Source organism: Eschscholzia californica, unplaced genomic scaffold, assembly GCF_041429995.1.
Source record: "Eschscholzia californica isolate CP2 unplaced genomic scaffold, dmEscCali1.0.p SCAF_6, whole genome shotgun sequence".
Classification (NCBI taxonomy): Eukaryota; Viridiplantae; Streptophyta; class Magnoliopsida; order Ranunculales; family Papaveraceae; genus Eschscholzia; species Eschscholzia californica.
Genome location: NW_028238483.1, coordinates 1,177,101 through 1,196,250, shown reverse-complemented (window position 1 = coordinate 1,196,250; position 19,150 = coordinate 1,177,101). Strand labels below are relative to the sequence as shown.

Genomic DNA, 19,150 nt, shown 5'->3' with positions numbered 1-19,150 from the left:
TTGATCTAGCCATATGAGATTATAAGACCCATTAAGCTTGTTCAACTAAGGTTTGAAATAGATCCATTATTAATGTTGCTCGTAAGGTTTCTGAAACAAAGTTTATTAGTGTTGCTCAGAACATAGGTAGTGGTGGTGATATTACAAGTTCTTACTAGAACTCCTTCATTCTTATCAGAAGTTTAATCTGATACTTTCAACAAAAAAAACAATCTGATACAACAAGTCAACAATAAAGTTGGAAATAAAAGCCCTAGATTTATTAGCATCGCCTCTCCAAGCAAGAGTAGTATTACATATGGGTCTTGTGCAAAGATTTTTGGAAAGCAGATGTAGAAAAAGTTCCATCAATAATAAGTCACCAGTCAAATTGAATTGAATGAAAATCCCAAACAATGAATAAACGTAGTTGCTATCCCAAACAACAAAGGAATAATAAAAGAAATGGATCGATTAACTCACAATCTCTACTGGTTTGAATCCCTTCTCAATTGAAGCCTTAACTGCATCTATAACCAGTTGTGTCTTCCTACTGATACTTGGCCATTTCTTTTCTGGTTTTGAACCTGATTCCTTAATATTCCTAACCAAGTTAGAAAACTCTATTACCATTCGAGCTTCTTGTGGAAGATCAGTTGTTACAACGTTTTCACTCGGCAATGGAACCCAACCAGTTACAAGATCATCAAAATTGGAGTTGGTAGCGGTAGTAAAAGAAGCTGATGTTTCTTCATAAGGAATGACGAAGTCGGTAAGATGAAGAGTACCTTTAGATCCAACTACAGTTACATCCATTGTGAGATTTGAAATAAATGAGCACTGGAAAGTTGCTACCTTTCCATCTTCCCATTGCAGAGAAGATCCACATGCAAGAATTACACCTGAATTATTGAAAATGGGTCCTCGGATTGCAGTAACTGATTTGGGTAGTTCATAATCGGCAGCCCATAAGATTGATCTAATGCAGTACCACCCAACATCCCCGAGAGCTCCAAGTGCATCGAGATCGGGCTTCACGCGGATGTCGTTCTCAAGAAAATTCGAGTTACCTGCAAATGTGAAAACAGTATGCACCTACAAGACAAACAAATCATCATTCTTACCAAAAATATTCTACCAACTTCAAGTAGATAAATATATCAGTGCGAGGTTGTCAGGGGCGAAAAGTTTCAAATCATGCATTAAGGATTTCAGGACCCTAAATACCGAAATGGATTTAGTAATTTTTCAGTTTAACTTGAATCAACAAGTAAGTTGTAGCTTAGTTGGTAAGCATCTTGCATCACAACAATGAGGTCACAAGTTCCACACTCCTTGTCATCAAATTTCAGTCAAACGTTCTTTTACGCTTAACTGCACAAAATAACACTAATCAATCTATGTATCCAAAATTCCGACCAAAAGAATATTCAGTAGGGAGGCAGCCGACTGCCCAGCCTTTTTTTTTTGTTTTTTTTTCTCATATTTTTCATCTCTTCTCCTTCTTCGAATCATAATCAACGCTTTATCATGGAAACAACCTTATCTCTAAACCCATCATCTTCAATCATTCCCGGAAGAACTTTGATTTCAAACCAAACTTGATCTATGATGAGGAGTTAGAGAGAAGGAACCTTGATCCAAACCATCAAAAATACTCCGAGGAACCCTACTCACGGACTGGTCTCGGACTAGTTCGACAAGTTTCAGACAGGTCAATCCGAAACCTTAAGCAAAGTCTCGGACTGACCAGTCCGAACCCCAATGCAAGGGCCCGGACTGGACCAGTCCGAAACCTGTCGGACTGATCCGAGTCAGAAGCTTTGCTTTAGGTTTCGGACGAGTCGATCCGTGCCCGGGTGCCAATAGATGTTTAGGGTCAAAAGAGATTGACAATAGTCAATCTCATCATCCGGTGCTAACATCAATTTTTTCGGGTGCTTTTTCGGGCTTCCACTCCTATGGAAGTGGAAGTCCACGGTTTATTGAACTACTGTATAAATAAGATAGAGTCATAGAAGTCCGAATAAAAGTGGTTTTTCATGCCATCATCTGATTTAAGAGTCTTTATATGGCGCTATTAGGGCTCAAGATGTTTGGTAAAAATTTCATGGCCCAAGTTAGCCTAACCCTAGGATTTGCCCAAAAAAGTTCATAATGATTAAAAATGAAAAACTCCACAGTATGAAGGTAGAAATGAATGAATACTTACAGATTTCAATTGACCAAAAAGCTGAGAATCAGAGAGAAATTCTTTCATTTTAGCAGTCCTAGGGTGATGCATCCACATAGTACCATCCATAAATTGAACACCATTAGATTCACAAGCTTCAATAATCTTATCAAATTCCTCAACATTTAAAGCAACTGGTTTTTCCAAAAGCAAATGTTTCTTCTTCTGTGCAACTAAAACTGCCCATTTCACATGTAAACTTGTTGGAAGTGGTAAATAAATAGCATCAACATCTGGATCATCAAGTAGTTCTTCATAACTTCCATAGATCTTTGCTGTTGATGGAAATCCATTTGAAGAAGCGAAGTTTTTGGCTTTTTCAATCGAACGACTTGCAACTGCGTATAGATTTGCATTTTTAGAGAGAGAAATTGCTCTTGATACTTTTCTAGCGATTTCTGCACAACCCAAAACTCCAAATCTGATCGGATTTTCCCCCATCTTTTGATTTTTTATTTCTTTCGATTGGAAAAGAGAGGAATGAATATTCTCGAGTGGAGAAGATAGAGAGTGAAATTTGGAAGGTCATCAGAGATCTCTATTACCAATACTAATAAACTACGTTTTTGTTCCCAAGATTGGACACGTTATCATAAGACAAAAATGGAGATGTGGTGTTCAAAAGGCCGGGCGGGCAAGGGACACGCCCGTACAGAAAACGGGCCAGGTTGACCTGGGTTCCTTTCCGGTCTCGGGCTGGGCCTATGTTTTGAACCCGACAGGTCAAGCCCGACCTTGTCCGGAAAAAGCTCGGGTTCAGCCCGTTTTTTTTTTTCCTTCCTTGTTTTTTTAAACAAAAATGATGTTATGTCCGGCCACTCTGCCGGCTGAATCCCGACCGGGTGACGTGGTCGGGTCAGATGTAGAGAGAGAAAGTGAAAAACTCTCTCTCTTTATAAATCTGGACCGGCTACGTCACTCGATCGAAATTCAACTAGGAGAGTGGTCGGGCATAGTATCGACTCTCATTTCAAAAATTCCTTAGGTTTCTTTAGAATTCCATTGGAATCTTTAAATTAATGGGAAAGTCTTATCTAAAATTCCATAAATTTCTTTCTGAAAAATTTCATTTCTAAAACTATTTCCATATCATGTCTTATTTATTATTTATCAAAAAATCATCTCAAATTCATTCTAAAAAGTCTTTTAAGAAAATTATTTCAAAACTATGAATTAATACCTTCCAAGATAAACTATAGGTATATATTTTTTTATTTGTATATTATTATTCAAAAATTTTACAAAAAAATACTGGACTTACTCGGTCTGGGTTCAACCTGGCCTGGGTCTATATCCGGTCCTGAGTCGGGCCAGGGTATAGCCAACCCGGGTTGAGGCCCGGCACGGGACCTATCCAACCGGGTTGGCCCGCCCGGACCAGACCTTTTAAACACCACCAGGCAAAGGCCATGGCACCTTTAAACATGTCCTAAGCCCGAGCCGCCATAAATGGAAATTTGTGACAAAAGGCATGACACCTTTAAACATGGCATCGGGTGGCTTTGTGTTAAGGAATTCTTTTATTTTAGTGGTGTTGGGCAAAACGCCCAAAAACAAATTCACAATGGGAGTTCAGTCTGCATTAGGAAAAAAATTTTGTTGTAAATCCATTCGCAGGTTTCCTAACAATTAAAAAATGGAGGTTATAAAACAGGGTGTACTTTACACAATATTTACAGATTTGCCACATCCGGGGAATCAGTTCCACAGAAGTAGTCATGATCACTACGACAAGCCGACCGTTCAACGAGCAAACCAGGTAGCCCATCACTTCAAAACCCATCGGTCGGCCGTCACTTAAAACCCCTTTTTGAGAAAAGAACAGGGGACAAAAAGAATCGGTAGAGAGGACCATTTCCAGGTTCTCAGAGACAGTCAAGCCCATGAAACGAAGAACCCGGATAAAACCCTCGCCTTCAACTTCAACATGATAACGACGAATGAAGAGAACGTCAGTTATAAGAGTCCGATAAAACCCAACTCTAAGGTCGTCTTTAGGGAGAGTCCTCTGAATCAACAAGGTAGCCATAAATGGTTCCATCCATTGTTTTTCTTTCACGTGGGGGAACCCCGATGACTGCTGGTCTCATTTCTTCTTCAAGTATCTTGTTTGTAATCTCTTTTGTAATAGACCCAAACGCATGTTCTAGCCGCAATGTCCTTACTTGTGATTTCTTCTGTAATAGATGTCTTTTTGGAATAAATGGTAATCTGACTATGTTGTGTTTCTTCGTTTTCCCACACGTCTATTTACTCTTCCATTCCTTTGTTTTTCATGATAGGCGTCTGGTGATTGTGCCTGTTTGTTCCAACTGCACTTGGCTCTTATAAATATGACTCAAGTGAGAGGATGACTTTGTCGTCTTTCTTATGGCTACCTTGTTGATTCAGAGGACTCTCCCTAGAGACGACCGGATCCTCTCAACATGTGTGAAGCCATTAAAACAAAGGAAGAAAGAGTAGCCTCGGTAATGCACCAAGTCATAATGACTTGGTGACAAAGCGCGGCTCAAGATTGACTAGGTCAGAGAAGAAATTAATGGACCTGACAAAACTCGTTCTTCCCTCCAATCACAAGAACCCATGTGCCCACGCATGGAAACAGGGGTAGCGTGAGCAGTTGTCCAAAAGATCAATGATGAGACTTGAAAATATCTCATTTGAATAACTTAACTTGGGTTAGTTAGTCCAGTTCGAGCGGTTACTCTGATGATTTGTCTGATTTTCTTTCTCAGGTCTCATTTACGGAGTTCGATGCGAAAACATCGTGATAAAGACATACTTGAGGGGCATTTTGGTCATTTTAATGACAAGGGTATTCTGGTCAATATTAGTGCTCATGTGAAAGTAGAGTCCAATACGAATCCATCGGCGAAAGCGGAACTGGAATCGGAGTCCGGATTAGGGAGATAGTCCAAGTCAAAGATCGGAGTCAAAAATTAGTTGACCAGAGCTTTAAGCAACACGTGGCGGGTTCAAGAACAAAAGATGGATGGTAGTTGTGCATTCCGGTACACATTCGGGACATATAGGACGTCACGCGGGACTTTCCCGAAAACGTGATTTGATACTCACGTGTATTTAAGCTCCCGTGCCCCTAGACAATATCCGACGAACGAGGTAACTCCCTTGCTGATCTGACGGATGTCCTTCATGTGATGCATTGTAATCCGAGAGACCCTGCTACATTGAATCAGTTTCAAATAAACCCCAACTACTTATCAGCCGCGTCACGTGAAGTTTCTCTCTCATCCCCTTCATTCTTCATTACAACCGAGAGCTAAAGAGATTGGGAGAAGAAAGGAAAGGAAGACAGGGATGGAAAGAGAGATACCGAGAGAGAAGAAAGGAAAGGGAGACAAAGATGGAAAGTGAAGATTTCGAATTCACATAGAAATGGGAAGAAGAAGATAGAAGGAAAGTGAGATTCGGTTTGCTTGATAAAGATGATTCGAAGTTGCCATTTTGAGAAGGAGGGGATTGCTCCTGATTCTTCCTCAGCTATATAGAAAGGGAGATAATAGAGGGTGAAGGGCATCTCTCGAGGGCTCAAACCACAACAGAGACAGAAGTTTAGAGGGAGTCGGCCATTGAAAGAAGAAACCGAGAGCTAGAGAGAGAAAGTGAGAGAAAGAGTTTTCTTTTCTGTTTTCTTTTTCTTCTTCTGTCATCCTTCTCTTTGTGAGAGAGAGAAGGTTAGAAAGAACGAGTTAAGAGAGAGAGAGGTACTGTAAAGAGAGAGAGTTCATATTTGTAGACGGTGAGAAGTCTACGGGTCGGAAGTCAGAAGGTCGGTAGCTGAAACGTCTTCTGGAATTCCAAACGTCGAGTTCTTGATTGATGGGCACCAGCAACGTCTGAAAGAAACCTGCAAAAGAAGATGAACAGACACGAACAAACCCGTGAAGGCTTGGGGGGACACCGGGATGGTGCCTGCCAAGGGCCCTTCGACGGTCAAGTCAGCAAAGTATTATAATGAATAATAAATGAAAAGCCGAGGATGTAACCGTTGATGCGTAATCGGAGAGTGGCTAGGCTCGTAGAATGACCGGAGTTCGAATCTACGGGAGTGAAATGATCAGAAGTATCAGAGTAGATGTTACCAGTAGCGTCGAGCAAGAAGAAGGTTGTGATCTCCTCGAAGACGTCTGGAAGCGTCGAGCAGGAAGCGTCGAGCAAAGATAAGCTTTAACACCCTTGAGGCGTCTAGTAGTGTCCACGACCAGAACCAGGTGAACTTGTATGCAAACGTCTCAAGAATAATCGAAGAACAGAGGGCGAGTGGAGGAGAAGAGGTAGTATGGGTTGCTTTGCTCTGTATTCGATGTCTGAGAAATGAAAGTGCTCCTCTTTATATAGGCTTGAGGAGTGATCCGTTGGGAGGAGTAAAGGCTGACCGTTACGGAGTAAATGCATGTTAAGATACCTGGGATATGGTGACGTGTACACTGGCTGTACATGCACAACGGTTGTGCATGTTCTCTGACAACTACTCTGATTGTGCATGTGCATGGTCTCACATTTATGTGAGACGTTACCATGTTATGCATGTCAATAATGGGGGAATATTCGTTGCTGGGGTTACGTTGACCAAGTCTGATATCTTTGTCATTATGGATATATTTGACATGTAGAGTATCTCTTCATTAAATAATCTCTTACACGTGGTACGTGGAGATATAGACGTGTCGAGCGCCAGACGTGTGGAGATTCGGGTGTGTGAAGCTTTGTGCACGTTGGAACTCTTTGCACGTGATTGGGCCTTGACACGAGTTTTAGGGTCTAGTTGACGAGTACCCATTAAGAGACTTCTGGGCTGGGCCCAAACAAGGGCAAGCGAGTCGGGTTGGGCTTGACGTCCCGGTGGACATTTTATCGTCGAGGGCCCAGGTGTAGTTTTTGGTCAACACAATATTAATAACATTGATTTTGTTTAAATCTCTTTATCTTCTTCTCCCTTTACTAGTTCGGTTATAAAGAGAAAGAGAGAGTTTCTTATTGTTATAAAGAGTGAAAGATAAGATTTTGAGTAAGAAAGAAGGAGAAAACAGTAGAGAGAGAGAGAAGAACCAGTCAAGGAAAATTATTTTCTCACCAGGAAACCGTTTCTGGGAAGACGAGAAAATAATTTTCCCTAAGGGTCTGTTTGGCAGAAATCAGCAAAACCAGAAGGAAAATACCCTTCCCTAAGGGTCTGTTTGGCTGCGCAGAGGGAAAATTGCGAGAAAAAGGTTGTTTCTTCCCCAATTCTTTCTCCCTCTCTTATTTTATTAATTCTTATTTATCCCACTATGATTATGACCTCTTTAGTGATGAGTAGCTAATTTATCTAATCTAGGGTTAGGATGAAACCTTAGTATCGCGTAAATGTCTAACTTTTTCAACTCATACCTAATATCTTCGAAGTACTTTTAAAAGATAAATTGATTTTTCTTATTTAAATTCATGATATGTCTTTCATTAACTATACTTATATTTTGATGATTCATGTTTAGACTAAGTGTCTTTAATGTCTCATGCTTAGGATTTGATAGTTAATAGTTAGATTATCACTTGAATATTTATTTTTGAAATCAAAACATTATATTTTATTCTAAGAAAGTTGTATTTTCCGAGGATGATAGATTTGTCTCTCCTTGAGTTATAGAAGATCGAGTTGTCACTAATTAGGCAATAATTTACGCATATTTAGGTGGATTCCGAAACCCTAGACTTTCTCCACATAAAACTTCTCCTTACACTTTATTTTCCCGTTATTTTGGAATTATTTATTATTTTTCCCACCTCAACATCTTACACCAAAGTAAATCCAAATTAGTTATAGGAGTCAGAATAGATTGACTTAGTCTCTGAGGAACGAACCGGTCTTACCGAAATTATCACTTGACGCCCGTATACTTGCGGGTGGTGACCTATTTAGGAAACTTTCTAGGCCCATCAATCAACGCCGAAAATGCGTGATCAGAAGATCAAATCTATGACGTCACAGAATCACGCATGGAAGCGGAAACCAATCTCCTCAGGCGGAAATCAAAACTTGTCACACAGAAGGTGATACGTGTATACTCTTCCAAGGAACCATCACTCAGTCTACTCTGGCTGAAGCAGCCCCGACAAACGGAACCTTGTTAGCACAGTTAAAATCAACTCGAAACACGGAGCTCATGAAACTCGAAAAAACGACCGAGCTTCACGAAATAGCTTTGGTCTAGGTATACCTCTTGTCTTCAGGGCCATTTAGTTATTTAAAACTCGAGAGTCACTTCTACTCCTTAGTCTCTCTACTTTCGACTAAGGAGAGGCGGGACACATGATGATGCATAAATTTTCCAAACGTTGGCTAACGTCAAAGAATCAAGAACAGACCTGAAGTCCAATGGGTCAACCCGGCTTAAGGCAACAGAACAGCTAAACCCTCAAACACTCCGCTACCTATACCCCTAACTGGGAGGTCAGCTAGAGGTAACGGTCCTGTTTCCCCCTCGCCACAAACATATCAGCTCTGGAGTCTCCAAAGGAATGAAGGGGGTCCACGTAAGGTCGGTCGATGCCTCACACCCTAAACTGGGGAGGCAGAAGCGTGCCAATAGCTTACCGACTCAATCCCGGAATCTCCTTAAAGATTTCAGTCGGCTATTGATCTTAAGTGTTTAAGCAAGCTTGGACTTCAAGAGTCTCACAGGAGGAAACATCTCCTAGAAGATCTATCTCCTCGGCAGGATATCTACGAAGGGTCCTTGAACTTTGGAACTTCTGTTTATCCTAGATACGAGATAAACATTAAGATAAAACTTCCCTTAACGGCTAATCACGACCGCCCCACAAGCCTATAAAAGGATCCCCCCAACGTCCTATACTGGACAAGCTTTAGATACTCTCGACAAGCTTTAGCATGATCTCTCAACCAAAAAGATCACCACTTACATTGAGTTCCCATAACTCGCCCCCCAAAAGATTCAATCAATATTCAATCTTTTACTGCAAAGAACACCCTGACTGTCTTGAGCGTCGGAGCTGTTTTCGAACCCTTTGCAGGTTTTCCCCCAGGAATCAGGAACAGGAGCAGGGGCGAGGAGCTTGAGTTAAAAGCAGACGAAAAGAATCTCAATCAACTTACTAGAACGTTCGATCATAGCAGACGTTGTCATGCATCAAGTCCCAGTTTCATACTGATATAACGGAAGACCATTTTTGGACATCAACAGAGACCCTCCGATATACGAGTTACCTTCCTATCCTTAGGTCGACCCCGACTTTGCCGGGTTACTACTTGATACCTCCGCTTGGGTGTGCAACCTTTCGGGTGCATCACATTACGGACTAATGAGACCTATATTCCCACACACCCGTACTCTCCTAAAGATAATTCTCTAGAGCAGAGCTTGGAAAAAGGCTACCAGACCTAGAAGCCTTACTTACACGCATCCCTGGGGTCCCGACTCCATTTAAAAAGAGTCTGCCCCAAAGTTATTCTCACTCACCATTTGTAGATGCCATAACTCTTGTCGAAATGCCCAGAAAGTTCACCTTCCCAAATATGAAGATGTACGACGGTACATCTAACCCAGCTGACCACATTGCTTCTCACAAGCAACGTATGTTCATTACTGTTATACCAAGAGACCTAAGAGAGGCTTGTATGTGCACCTGTAAATGTATTCTTTTTCCTAATATCTGTAGGCATCCTCATGGTTTATTCATTAGTTATGATTGTGCTTGCAGTTGCCATCTATCTTTTAGGAGTTGATTGGTTTAGCAATTGTAAACGCTCATTTTAAAGGTTTTTTGATTAATAGGTAGGACTTGATTGTAACCCAAAGTAGAAGAAAAAGAACTTAAGCTATCCTCGAAAACTCTTGCTTGAGTTGTGCTGATGTCAAAAAATGGCTTCCCGTTAGATCAGCATGAAATAGGGAGTTGACGCATGACAACCTCCGTTATGTATGAATCCTCCGTTATGTTGGGGATTGATTAGCTCTGTATTTTTGCTTCCAGCTCTGCTTCTCTTTGTTCCGACTCCCGGTTCCTGTTCCTTGCTCCTTGTTCCAGCTCCTTGCTCTTTGCTCCTTGCTCCAGTTCCTTGCTCCTGTTCGTCTGTTCCCGAGGGGGGAAAACCTGCAAAGGTTTTGAAAACCGCTCCGACGCTCAAGCTAGTCAGGGTGCTTTTGCAGTAAAAGAATGAATACTGATCGATCCTTTTGGGGGGAGAGTTATGGGAACTCTGAGTTTCTTGTCATCTTTTTGGGTCAAGAGATCATTCCCTGTAAAGGACGATGTGGGGGGCCTTTTATAGGCGATGTTAGGCTGACTGTGATTAGTGGCGGTGGTGAGGTGGTTGCCGTCAAATCGAAGGGAAAGTTTCCTCCCTTGAGTACTTAGGGTTTCTCTCAGAGTCTATCCCGGATCTTTGATTAGTGGAAGTTTCTAAGTTCAAGGATTCTTTGTAGATATCTTGTCGGTGTGATAGACTCTAAAGAAGAAGTTTCCTCCTTTCGATACGAGGAGTCCAAGCCAGCTTAAACACTTCGAGTTATATGGCCGACTGAGATCTTTCTAGAAGTTTCCGGATTAAGTCGGTAAGTCGCTTGGCGCTGCTGCCTCCCCAGTTCTGGGCGTAAGACACTGGCCGAACCTGTGTGGACCCCCCTCACTCCTTTGAAGACCCCAGAGCTAATCTGTCCATGTCAGGGGCGTCACGAAGATCAAGTTAGGAGTGTTAAGAAGGTAAAAACACCACTAGTTCTCGGATATTGAAAAGGTTATGTAAAATAAATGAAACTGTATTTGTTTTTCTTATTTTCTTAAAATAATTATGCTTGCACCATGATTGATGTATTACGAGTGATTTATCTAAATTTTAACTTATATGTTATTTCTTAATGTAAAAGAACTAGGTATAACCCGTGCCTCCGGCACGGCTGAACTTGTTCAGTTGTTCATGATTATATACATTATGTAGTTTGCAAGTACAAATAAAAGTCTAACACACTCATATGTTGCATTTGTTCATCTCTATTCTACTCCACATCTTATGAATAAAATAATTAATCATATAATGTAAAGAATAAAAAAGACAGTTTGAATACTTCCATTAAAAAAAATCTAATACAAACACCTTAATAATTAACAATAGAGAGAATGAAAATGTTAAAAGATACAAATAGACCAATAGATTCCTCCAACTCCTTAGGACTGGCTTTGGATCTGGCTATGAGGTTGTCCAGTATAACAAATAATAACTCTTGAGATAAATCATGGATCTATGGAAAATGAGAGCAAAGAAGAATATAAGTTACTAAAGGGAAAGAACAAAAAAACATGGCAGCAAATAACTCTATTTCAATAAACTGGTCAAGTCAAGTTCTAACTCCTGTTGATTTCAACTATTCAGTACCATACCACTGTGCAATTGAGACCATTAGCCACATCTCATGTTCTAGTCGAAATGGTCTACACGAGAAAATATTGATAATTGAAAATAAATTAGTATCACAAGTTACTCGAATTGAAAGCATACAATATTACCTTTAGAATTGTAAGCTCTTCATGGATTTTTTTGTTTATTTAAAAAAAAAATATTGATTCTCCTTTCTTAGCTTATTTCAGACACAAATGTCGTAATTGGATATAAAGAATTAACCATCTTCATGAACAATGGACAACTCCCGTTGACAATCATAATTGTAATTTAGAAAATGAACTTTATTAACTATATTCTCGTCACCGCTATCATTGTAATTTAAGCCTACACAAAGAATATGACCACTTAATTTGGCCGGGTTACGTTAATTTTCTAGACCAAAAAAAGTATTCTGCAAAGATGGTTATAAAAGTTTTCAGTTATTTGTAGCTACATTTGAACTGGGCAAAGTTATATGCAGTTTAAATGCTTAACTAAATAAGAGAACTTTGCATTTGACTCTTCCAGCAAAAACATGCAATCAAATCTTTCCGTAATCGTGTGTGTGTGTGTATATATATATATATTATATAGACTGTGTGAGACAGGGATAAGAAATTCTTGCTTTTATTTGATGATCAACAAAAGTTGAAAATATGTTAGGTTATCTATAGAATTCATAGAATTACATCTTCATCGCACAACATATACTTCTTAGTAAACAAACAATTCAACACAATCAAAGAACGGTTAAATTGTTTCATAAAATTTAATTACTATTCATTATTACCTTGACATCATTTAGGCATTTGACTCTTCCTGCGAAAACATGACATCTCTCTTAAACATTGTATTGAACACATGATAGACAATATTGAGAAGTAAATAAAGAGAACACTGTCAAGAAAGTAAAAAAGATTCAGAAGTTTCCCTCAAAAAAATTTGTTTACTTGGGCAAACAGCTACATTAAAAGTAGTTCATTCCAAGAATAATGAGTTAAGTTAACAGTAAACATCAAATGAACCTAAATTAAAAGTAATGTATTAGACAAAAAGAAAAACCAAGAAACACCCACAATGGAAACTATTGTATTTAAATAGACATAGTTAGGAGATGATGAAGACAATATTCGTCATGGTTAGAGAGGTAAAGAGAAAAAAAATGAAGCGCAATAACCCTTAAAAAAAAGTAAAGAGTTGGATGAGGAAGAAGATACCCATGTTTCCCCCATTTAAAGGCAGAACCCTCAATTTGTGTTTCTGTGTGACTTTCACCCATTTTAAGATATGGATGAGGAAGAAGATACCCATGTTTCCCAATTGAAATTAGGTATGGGAGATTTTGGAAACTTAAAAAAGAGGGAAATTTAAAGGGACAGCTATAAGAGGAGTCAGAGTGACTTCTGTTTCTCAAAGATTAATTTGAGAAGTTGAAGCATTTCCATTGACGATGTAGGAAGGTTGTAACTTAAGCCACTAATTAGTAAAGAATGTTTACTGATGGTAGGAACCACTCTTTCTCCTTCTACTCTTTACACTATTTTTACAAGCAATGGTTTACTAACTGTTGTGAGAATGAGGCGTTTTTATTTTTTTTTGTTGAACATGAGGCGTTTTTATTTGGTCCTAACTTTGACAATTAAGATTTCATCAAAAAAAAAAACTTTGACAATTAAGATGAGTTTTGTTTCAATCCATTATTTAAGTTTTTTGTTTTAAGATGGACTTGGAGGGTCTAGATTTAGGAGGGTCACCAAATAATTTTCTTTACTAAGGTATGTAATAGATTAAAGGGTGAGGATGCTAGAGAAAATTAAATAAACGGTTGGACTGTCTAACTGTTATATAAAATCTATTACATTTTATATAATAGATTTGATCTTGGCCATTGAATCATGAAATAAGTAGCTAATAAAGAGAAAAAATGAAGATGTAACTCCTCTCGCCATTATTGTGTAAATAGTGTTAATGAGCTTTAAATTTGTACCATTCCTTGTAAAACTTAACAATAAATCAGGTGGTCAAGATTTATCAAGGATTTTTATCCCTATATTTTATCATGGTGATTTGTGCTCATCTGAGATGGACGGCTAGATTTATCTTTGGTTTGTCTTTGTTTTGTCTTTGAGTTTGTCCTCGTCATCACTCTTCATTCTGTTTTATATAATAGACTAGGTATAACCCGTGCCTCCGACATGGCTGTGATCGTTTAAGTATTTAACCAACATCATGATTGAAATTGAAGTTCTGATAAAATACCTCATTTAATGTGAAGAAAAAACCCTAGAATGAACTAAAACAATACTAAAATTGTTAAATATCTACCGAACTTGTAAAAGAATGATACTTAACAAATGTTAAAAAATATATAGTAGAACGAATTCTTCAACGTATAGTTTCTTTAGTCACCAACCAAAACATTAATTTATTGTTCTCGTGCAGTTACAAGACAATCAAAGTTTAATATATGAGAGTAAAATTGAACTCACATAAAATGACTAACGGAATGGACAATTATACGAATTACCTCATGTATTTCAATGTACATGCTTAAATTCAAAAGTAATGAATATAGCAAATTCTCAATCTGCGGTTACAAAATATTCTGATAAGTCCATCTGAACATACAATAACTATAACCATACCCTTTGTAGCCGGAAGAACAATTTCTTGGTGTGGGCTCAATCCATAAAAAAGTTACGAAACATCTTGATAAGCTATCCATTGAGAACCAGCTACCAAGTGAGAACTTTTAATTTGGTGGAGAAGGAAAAGTGTTATATTAATTCTCTAATTGCTGATGTTGAGAATATTGAATAACTCTTGCGGGACTATGTTTCAATTTTGTTCCTGACCATGGTTTTACAACAAGCCCGAGAAACAAATGCTCATTTACTTAAGATCTTTCCAATTGGTCATTTTATTCCAAAGTCTCGATCTTTGAGCACTCTCTGAATTGATAACAAAACCAAACACTTTAACTAATCAACAAATCAATTAAAATGCTAGAATTTTCAATTAAAAGGATAAGAGATGGAAAAATAATTGAAAACCTACTTTGAGAATGTATTGGACGACATCTAATCGAGGACATATCAATCGATTATCATATTGAAAATAAGCCTAAAAAATCCATTACTAAACTCAATGAGTGAATCAATTAAAACCCTTGAAACTTCAATTATAGAGATTCTTAAATTACAAAACCCCTAATATAATTAGGATTACAACTAATAATACCATGTAATGTCCAATATAACCATGCAAAACATAAAATATAAGACACTCTTAGATACATACTTGCAACAGAAAAAGAATATGTACAAAGACCACCCATTCGTTTTTTTTCTTTATTTTATTTCTTTTTCTTAGGATAGTTTAGAGACTACACAATGCTTGAGGATATGAAGCCATGAAGGTGGCCAATTGGATTCATGCGCTCACCCCATCCAACTATATATTTTTCTCCCTGACATATATCCCTTTTTCTTTTTTCCATTTCTAGCAATAGACAGACAAAGTTGTTCAATAACCTAATAAACAAAGTAAATTTCATAAACAAATTAGATAAAGAAGAACTGAAAAATAGAAGAGGTGAATATACCATTAAAAAGCTTGGCTCGTAGAGATCATTGAATTAGATCCTCTCTATCTAAGAAGAATGACAGTGATTATTAAAGAAAAGATCAAACATAATCAAATGAAGACAGAAAAAATCCCAGCGCGTGATTCTGCTCACAGAAACCAAATGGGAGTTTCATCGATTCGAGTATCTTCAAAGCATATTTAAGCAGAGTTTTTATGAGGATATGGATATAGTAACTGAAAACTGAATGCCATTGAAAAGGGAGACGAAGGAATAGAGGCTTTAGGGTTTGTGGGAGAGGATATGAAGCTAAAGAAGATGAATGGACAAAGAGAAGTTGATAAGGGTCGTTGATTCAATTAATGACTAAACTAAATGTGTATATTGAAACCGAAGAATCCAACTGCCCCCAAAATATTAACGTGGATTCTATGTTAATAGCAATTAATGACCAAGAACCCCCAAAATCAACGTGGATTATATTAAATCTGAAGAATCTAACAGTTGAAATTAGTTCTGATCTGGGACAGACGGTGAGATTTATCTCCAATGTTTGTCCCAGTCAGCACTTTTCAACCTGTTTTATTATATAGATGGTTAGAACATTGTTGGTTTTATCTTGATAATAATCTTTTGTACCGAATATTACATTTATGGCTAACATAAGTTTATGACAATTTGCTTGTTTTTGTTAATAATTTTGTTGAGAATAGAGTCGAGTAGCAAAGTTGGGTGAGAGATGTGTTGAGGGTCCAAGAATCCGTAATGACGATTTTACGACTATGTACGGTCCTTTCGAATGTGTCGATACAAAATCTAACTCGACTCCTAAGGTAGATGTTTCTAAGCACTACGTATACCCGGAGATCATACATAGTCAAACAAATGTCCTAATTGGTCAAACCCGGGCCATTGAAGGTGTTGTCTAGTCGCCTAACTATGTGAAATTCATGACAAGGCACGTGAAATTTTGACTTAGACTACGATCGATATCAAATACTCCCTCCGTCCTAAATTAAGAGTCCTATATTGATAATCCAACTTATTTTCATATTTTTTTTCTTCTTCCAGGTTTACCCTTATTTATTCGGCATCAATATGGAAGTACTCCCTTCGTCCTAAATTAAGAGTCCCATATTGATAATACAATTTTTCTTGAAGTAGTTCAAGGATTATAATTTCCATTCTAGAAATACATATAACTTTTTTTGAACTAATTAACTTTTCTTGAAGTAATTAAAAGATGGGTTAATTCCGTTTTAGTCACCAATTTGTGACCAACTGGCCGTTTTGGCCCCCATATGTGTCTGGCAGTTTGTTTTGGCCCCCAATTGTATCCGACAGTTCGTTTTGGCCCCTAAATTTTACCAAAGTTACCTATTTTACCCTTATGGCATTTTTGTAATTTTCTTTCCTCTCCTTTTTTATATTTCCCTTTTTCTGATTCTCTCTTATTTTTTTCTTTTGTTTCTTTCTCTCTCTACATTTTGTTTTCTCTCTCTCTTATTCCCCAAATGAAGGTTGATTCATACAGTCCCATAAACAAAAACCTAGTTTTTTTTAAGTTAAATCTTCAAAAAAGAGGTGATTTTGATTTATATTTTGAAGTGGGCAGTTGATGTTTTGTTATTTTTTTTTTTATCTTCTAAGTAAGTGGGTAATGGGTTTTCTCTCAACAAACAAAAAAAGTAGGTGGGCTTTGAGTTTTTTTTTTTTTATTTGGGTAGTTTATATCTATGGCTAGTTTTGTGAAAAGTGGGTTTTGTGTTTCTTCTGTTGACAAGATTATATTTAATTGGGGAATTATTGTTGGTGGCCTTTCATCAATGGGTACTTCATCTTTTACAGATTCAGAATAAATGGAGGATGAATTTAAAGGATGAAGTTGTTGTGAATTTGGGACTTCCAAAACTTGAAGGTTTTAGAGAGATGGAAACTTCAAATCACATGCCTATCATTAAATACTAGATTTATCGATCAATCTTTTATAATTTTAGGATTGCATAATAAGATTGTTCATGATCGTTAACAAAACTGAATATTACCTAATTAATTTATTGATTATTGCATACCTAGTAAGATTATTTCATTTCTTGTGCCCTAATTTGTTGATTGTTTCAGATCATGTAGTTTCTGGTAAGACTATTTTCATTTGTTGTGCCCTAATTTGTTGATTTTCCAGATCATCTCATTTCTAATAAGATTATTTTCATTTCTGGTGACCTAATATGTTGATTGTTCTTGATCATGAACAAAATTTGAAACAGATGTTTTGAAAGGATGAATCACATTTTATTTGATCTTTTATTGTCATTTTCTTGTATTTGTCGAGTTCTCTTTTAAGAAGAGACTGAATAGAATGGATATGTTCTCTTAACAAAAAAAAAAAAAAAAAAAAAGAATAGAATGGATATGTTCTTCCAAGAACGGGTCAATTTGTTCTTGGAAGAACATACAAAAATCTGTGTTTTTATTTTAAGAAAAAAATTTGATTTTTTGTTTTTGGATTTTGTTTTCTTTTGTTTTGAAATTTTTCTGAGGAGAATGAGAAGAGACGAAGGTAGGGGATGGTATTTGTGGATGAAGGCGAAGGTTGAGAATTGGTGGAAAGAATAGAGATAAACAAACTGGAGAGAGAGAGAAAAACAGATTTTACAGAAAAAATAAAAGAGGATTTTAGTAAAATAAGAAAAGGAATAAAAAAAGAAAATTACAAAAATACCATAAGGGAAAATAGATAACTTTGGCAAAAAATTGGGGCCAAAACGAACTCCCGGACACAATTGGGGGCCAAAACGAACTGTCAGACACATATTGGGGTCAAAACGAACTCCCAGACACAATTGGGGGGCAAAACGAAATTAACCCTTAAAAGATTATAAAGAAAAACCAAGTTTGTATTGGAAAATGTCAAATATTTTAATTAGTTTAATTAATGCACCATATATTAAAGAGATCAAAGAAAGGATATTCATGGAAAAGTTAGGGATTTTATATGATATATTAGGAATGAGACTCTTAATTTGGGACGTCTAAAAAGAAATAATGGACTCTTAATTTGGAACGGAGGGAGTACTTCGCTTAATCTATTAATTATGTGAGGTGCATGACAAAACACATGAAAATACGATTGAAACGATAATCGAAATAAAAAGAGCATCGATTTATTATCAAACATTCAAACACACATATCTATAATCGCTTAATCAAAACACATCATTCGTTAACCTCGACTCAAAATAATTAGCTAATCATAGAGTTATTTTACATCAAAGCAAATTAAAGAAGATAATTAAACAGCTACAGTTTGAGAATCCCCTTTCGATTTGATCGCATACTATGGCCGATGGAAAGATAAGCCATGTAGTTGCAGTCGATCTCCCAATAGCAGAAATGTAGGTCGTCTTAGCAATGAAATATTATCTCCCCTAGCAGAAATCATGTTTGCCCCATACAAATCTTCATCTTTTTCCAAGCAATGCGATCAATTTGTCTGCTAGAATAATGATAAACTCATCCTGAAGATCATCCAGTCCGGTCCAATTAGGGGTCGTAATGCTTTGCTAGAAGTCGCTTACGATCGTCGAATCACTTCGGTGATTCGCGGCTAACATAGACCGGATCCTACAACGGGTTACACATAAGAGTGGTAACTTGATCAGAGAGATTTGATTAGTGGGAGCTAGGCTTAAGATGGATTGGATCCAACTAAATAGGCCGAAAGGGTTCGAATGGCGATTCAGAACAAGATAGAAAGAACCGGGCTCGAAAGGGGTGCCCGGAGGAAGGCTCATTGGACCGGCCATGTAATGGCCGACCAACGTAAGTGGGTCGGCCAAGCCAAGCCCATAGTGGGCTGCTTTGGCCGGCCACACTAAGGGGTGAAACCCTAAATACCCAAAAAGGGTATTTTGGGTATTATCTTTTCTGTGACCCGAAAAATAGAAACCTA

At 37.6% G+C, this 19,150-nt stretch overlaps 1 protein-coding gene across 1 annotated transcript; it reads right to left on the bottom strand.

Annotated features, from left to right (window-relative positions):
• Window positions 1-238: 238 nt before the first annotated feature.
• Window positions 239-2,805, bottom strand: LOC147530718 (Oxidoreductase family protein). Its single transcript, XM_086648852.1, has 2 exons — window positions 2,192-2,805; window positions 239-1,074 (listed from the first exon to the last, which is right to left on the bottom strand). Exons 1-2 carry the CDS (start codon window positions 2,651-2,653, stop codon window positions 454-456), a joined length of 1,083 nt encoding a protein of 360 aa, XP_086504978.1. The 5' UTR covers window positions 2,654-2,805; the 3' UTR covers window positions 239-453.
• Between the last annotated feature and the right edge of the window lie 16,345 nt (window positions 2,806-19,150).

Coding starts and splice junctions, on each gene's coding strand:
- LOC147530718 (XM_086648852.1), bottom strand. CDS start 2,653: ATGGGGGAAAATCCGATCAGATTTGGAGTTTTGGGTTGTGCAGAAATC. Junction 1,075..2,191: donor TTTTTGGTCAATTGAAATCT/GTAAGTATTCAT, acceptor TTTGTCTTGTAG/GTGCATACTGTTTTCACATT.